At 50.4% G+C, this 4,833-nt stretch overlaps 1 protein-coding gene across 2 annotated transcripts; it reads right to left on the minus strand.

The window, feature by feature from the left end:
• Positions 1-431: 431 nt before the first annotated feature.
• Positions 432-4,327, minus strand: RIPPLY1 (ripply transcriptional repressor 1). Of its 2 annotated transcripts, XM_017546436.2 has the most exons (5): positions 4,255-4,327; positions 3,442-3,670; positions 2,445-2,520; positions 1,797-1,861; positions 432-1,284 (listed from the first exon to the last, which is right to left on the minus strand). In XM_017546436.2, exons 2-5 carry the CDS (start codon positions 3,594-3,596, stop codon positions 1,119-1,121), a joined length of 462 nt encoding a protein of 153 aa, XP_017401925.1. In that variant the 5' UTR covers positions 3,597-3,670; positions 4,255-4,327; the 3' UTR covers positions 432-1,118. The 2 variants fall into 2 exon arrangements, with proteins under 2 accessions (XP_017401925.1, XP_037600866.1); XM_037744938.1 differs by lacking the exons at positions 1,797-1,861; positions 2,445-2,520 and having other exon boundaries at positions 442-1,284; positions 3,442-4,294.
• Positions 4,328-4,833: the final 506 nt, after the last annotated feature.

Consider the following 4,833-nt stretch of genomic DNA (forward strand, 5'->3'; position numbering starts at 1 on the left):
AGAATAATCGAAGCAGGGGTAAGCATGAGGGTCTGCGCTGTGGTAAATACAAAGGGAATTGAGGGGAAAAAATTGCTAGGACCTAGTAGCCTTCTTCCCCACATGCACACAGCCAGCTCTGAGACTCAAATGAGGCTGTACCTGTCACTTTTGCCCTGTAACCTCCATCCCTACTCCCAACTTTCAAACTGCCTTTTGGGAGCCTTTTTGTTCCCTTTCCAAGATGTCCTTGAAGTTTAATCAAGTCAGATTTCACAAATTGATGGAGTAGGCCTGGCCCCATGCTGGGTCCCCAGCCCTACATCCCCATGAAGAAAAACTTATCAACTGACCTCAGGTAGGGACAGCAATGAATTGGCCTTAAGCTGGTCTCTGACCCTCTGCCCATGGCTTCACAACATGGGCAGAGTTCAGTTAAGAAATCAGCACAGTTCCAAGAAAAAGAAAAACATCATCAAGTTTATTTTTCTCCTGATTCATCTCATGCCAACACACAGACTTCAATGGATAGCAGGCAAAATGGGGGGCATCTTCAGAGCAAGCCGATTCTCTACATGCCCCCTTCCCTTCCTGTAAGACTCATCAAAAAGGCACCCCAACCTTGCATGGATCTGCTGTTGGTATTCCTGGGGGTGAAGCCAGAAGTCAGGCTTTCCACAGAGAGACGGGACTACACGGCCACCTGGGAAGGCTGCGGAGTCAAAGGGCCTGAGGAGTAACGACTTCCCTCCGCAAGGGCGTGCCCTGTCCTGCTCTGCTTCCTGGGGCTTCAGCAAGCCTTCCTTTTTCTAGAGCTCCTAGAACGCTCCCATTGTCAACACAACAGCAACCCAGACAATGAGATGCCAGAGGTCTGGGCTCACAAGGCAGTCAGGTAAGCCAGGGTGAGCTGGGCAGCTAGAGGACCCAATTTTCAGTCCAGAAATCTCTATCTGCTGGACTAATACTCCTGGCTAATTGAAATCTGTGGAAACTTGCCTAACAAACAATCCCAATCAGACTCTGGCTGCCTCCATTTGGATAGGCCAGGGGTGGGGAAGATGAATGAGCTATATGGCGCTGTAAGATATGGACCCTGGTACCCTCAAACACCCTTCTGGCTCCTTTTCATCAGCCTCCTACTTCTCCTCCTCTTCTTCATCCTCCTCTTCTTCATCCTCTTCTTCTTCTTTGCTGTCTGAGTCCTCATACAGGTTGATGGTTGCCTGGACAGGAAAGTTCTGCAATAAAGTCTCCCCAGCACTGTACAGATAGTCGAAGGAGTGAGATTTAGGCCAGAAGAGCCTGTGGACAGAGAAGAAACATGGCCCCTAACTTAGGTCTCTTGGCTTCAACAATGAGGTCAGAGGGAAAGGAAGAAAGAGAGCTTTGTAACAGAACCTTCTGCATTGTTACAAAATGGCCCCACACAGGAAGGTAACCCCTTGTGGGCCTGTCGTGGTGGGTGGGGGACCCAGCCACAGCATCTGTCAATTGTGGCTCTGACCACACCCCCTACCTACCCCAGGAGGCTTCTAGCCAAGAATTTTCCAGCCCTGTGGTCCCCATCTACTTCCACTGAGGATTATTTCACTGACCCATCCATGGGGGATCATTCTTGGGTGTCATTGACATTGCCTCCAGGAAAGACAGCCTTGGCCAAGTCCCTTAAACTCTCTGGGCTCCAGTTTTCTCTTCTATGAAACAGCTGTCATAAACCAGCAGTCCCTCCCTTCTCCTGCTTCACAAGACTTTTGTGAAGACTCAAAGAGCTAATGGATCTATGTCAGGTTTGGAGCTTGATGCCAGAAGCTTACCTGACAGGGTGATGGAACTTGGATTCAGCCTTGGTGACCTCAGCAGCTGTTGTCCCACTAGCAGCCTGTCCAAAGCAAGAGCTAGCATGTGGTTCAAAGTACGTGGCTAGATAACTTCCTCCTCTGTACCAGAGGTCAGAAAGCTGCAGGTAAGATGATCTAGAAAAGACCTTAGACATCTCTGGGACCCAACAACCCCCTACATCCACCCCTCAACAATGGGTCTCTCTTGGTTCTGTTTGAAAAACAGGTAAACAGAATTCTGAGGGTTGTTTGCTTCCTTGCCTCTGTTCCAACACCTATTTGGAGGCTCTCCAGGGGACAGAGTTCTACTGGAGCAGCAAAGATTCAGGGAGATGGTTGTGGGTGGGAGAGCACTGGAGCGAGGTGCCAGGAGACCAGGCCTCGAGCACCAGCACTGCCTCACAGATCCCTGGCCCATGCTGAACCATGGCCTCCTCATCTTTCCAATTGCCACAGAAAACTTGGATCTGCTCTCTGTTGGAATCAAATGTTGGCAAAACTGTGAGGATGCTATCTCAGATCTACAGCCCAGGACTGAGGTCAGGGGCATCTCTGGGAAGTGACATGGTCAGTGTGAATGCATATGGCTGCATGTGAACATGCATCACAAGGGCTCAAACTCACCAAATCCACCAGCTTCCTCATGTACCTTCGGGAGTCATTTGTGGAGGACAGCCAGGGCCTCCAGAAACAAGCTCCTCTGGGACAAGAGGAGAGATCAATCAGTAGAGGAAGGGACTGAAATGTGGGCTCCCTGAGATAACAAGAGGCCTCCCAAAAGCTTGGCTCAGGTGCCATCTGCTCCAGGAAGCCTTTCCTAAGGCTCCTGAGCCCAGGCCAGGACAGATGCCCCTCCTCTCGGCTTCAGTAATGTTATTATTTCTCTTATCATGCTGTTTTGTAATTGTCTATTTACTTGTCTTTGGGCTTCTTAAGCTCAAAGACGCGTTCAATCGTATCTGATTCCTCAATACCTAGCACAATGTCTGGTACACAGTAGCTGTTTCAGTAAATGTTTGTTGAAGGCCGAATGTTTGGAGAAATGAATGGGGGTTAGGTGGAAAATATCTTGCCTCCTACTTCCTGCTCCAAGAAGTAGAGCTCAGAGTCTTACCATCTTCCTGGGCTGAGGAAGAGGACCAGAAATATTCCTGGGCCCAATGCGACCCCACTGAACTTACAGAGGTAGGAAAAAAGCAAATGGAAAATCTGATGGCGTGGTCAGGAAAAAGGCAATCTCCCAGTCAAGGGACTCTTTAGACTTTGGTCCTCTTTCCCCACATTCCCCACCCCCGCAGTCTGGATTTTGTTAAGCCCAGGTTTCATGGCAGTCTCCTCGTCCCCATCAGGGGACTCAGCCACCTGGCCTATGGGGACCTGGCTGCTTGGCCTTCAGCTTTGGCAATACCCACTGTCCCCAAGTCCCCTCTTCCCACCCAGCGGGATTAGTGAGGCGAAAAGCCAGATGAGATATTCCAGCTAGAGATGTGAAGGGAGAGCTATGAGGCCACTGCTTTACCCCCTCATAGAGAACGGGGTGCCCTGGACATCTCATTTTTCTTCCTCCCTCAGGAAGCCCTCAAGCCTAAGTTCAGGTTGCCAAAGGCCAAGCTCCACTTACCTTTCACTCCCGTCTGCTTCTTGTCCAGAGGAGAGAAGAGGAGATGGGCTTAATAGGCCAGGGAGTGCCAGTGGGGCTTGTGCTGGGGCCGGAGCGAGGGCCAGGGTCAGGGCTGGAACAGGGGTGGCGGAAGCAGCACAGACAGGAGAGTCCATTCTTAGGCAACGAAAGCCAGTCGGGCTGTGGGGTCTTCTATTTCCCAGAACCTTCTGCACTCTTTTGGCCTTTTCTGGAAGACCCTTTTATAAGCCCTGCCCAGTCTTATAAATTATTCCGGGAGAACAGGGGTGGGAGGACTTGAGAGTGGGACAAGGATTTAGGGAAGGGGCTCAGGGAGGGAGAGTTGGGTTCCTGGGTGTGAAATCTCTCCCAGTTGAACAAACATGGTGTCGGTGGGAGGTGAGGGATTTGCTTAGCCTCCAAGTCAGAAAGGAAAACACAGAAGAGGCAAATCGCACACCATTTGTGTAAATTCCCCAGGCAGTAGCAAGGCTTGAGACAGGAAGGAGAGGAGCTCATTAGCACTCTGAAACCACAGAGCTGTCAGGGACAGAGGGGTGAATAGACAGGCCTTTAACAAAACCAGTTCCTGGCAAGAAGAGACAGCTGACCCCTTTAAGGGGAATGAGGGACTCACTTGTTATTTCAGCTTAACCTCAAATAGACTTGCCAGGTGGATCTGAATATAGGGTGACTGCCATTAAGCACATCATCTGGGTTAGGGACAAAAAAGGTGTTCTGGGTAGAGGAAGCCCAGTTGCCTGAAGGGTCAACCTCAAGTGTTCTTTCAGTGCCCCTCAGCCAGACCCTTACCGAGCAGTTCATTTGCCAAAGTGTCCCCTCCAGCCTCAACAGTAAGTGGTCTAGTGAAAGAGAGCAGACAGGATTTCACAGGACCTCTGGGTCAGATTCCAAACCTCAGAGCTCAGCTTCCAGTTCAAGAGCCAGGGTGCTAGGTAGAGGCAAAGTTCTGCCTGATTGCAGAGGTGCTGAAGGACAAGCCCCAGCCCCAGGCCTCAGCTCCCTCACGTGAGAGATAAGGGTGCTGACCCATTGGTCACATAGGACCCTGCCAGCCTGAACACTCTTTGATGGGGGCTGCATGAATGGGTACTGAACCTGGGCAAGCCCAGAGCAGAGTCCTTGGCCTTAGCCAGCCTCCTGGACCTTTGCCAGAAAGCTTCTAGTTACAACTACTGGCAGGGACCTTATGCTTCAGAGGTCTCGAAAATATTCCTTCTGACCTCAGTGTCCAGCCCCAGCACAGATTTAGCTTCTTGGATGTTTATCACAGTCTGGTTTGTAATGGTCAAAAATTAGAAACAACCTCCACATCCAATAATAGGAAAGCAGTAACATTAATTAGGCCAAATCCTTGCAGCTGAATGTCAA

Source organism: Cebus imitator, unplaced genomic scaffold, assembly GCF_001604975.1.
Source record: "Cebus imitator isolate Cc_AM_T3 unplaced genomic scaffold, Cebus_imitator-1.0 Scaffold189, whole genome shotgun sequence".
Taxonomy (NCBI): domain Eukaryota; kingdom Metazoa; phylum Chordata; class Mammalia; order Primates; family Cebidae; genus Cebus; species Cebus imitator.

What these genes read in the sequence shown, in the direction of transcription:
- RIPPLY1 (XM_017546436.2), bottom strand. Translation starts at nt 3,596, where the DNA reads ATGGACTCTCCTGTCTGTGCTGCTTCCGCCACCCCTGTTCCAGCCCTG. An exon ending in TGAGGAAGCTGGTGGATTTG is followed by an intron (nt 1,862 to 2,444) that starts GTGAGTTTGAGC and finishes TGCTTTGGACAG; the next exon opens with GCTGCTAGTGGGACAACAGC. An exon ending in AAGTTCCATCACCCTGTCAG is followed by an intron (nt 1,285 to 1,796) that starts GTAAGCTTCTGG and finishes CTCTGTCCACAG; the next exon opens with GCTCTTCTGGCCTAAATCTC.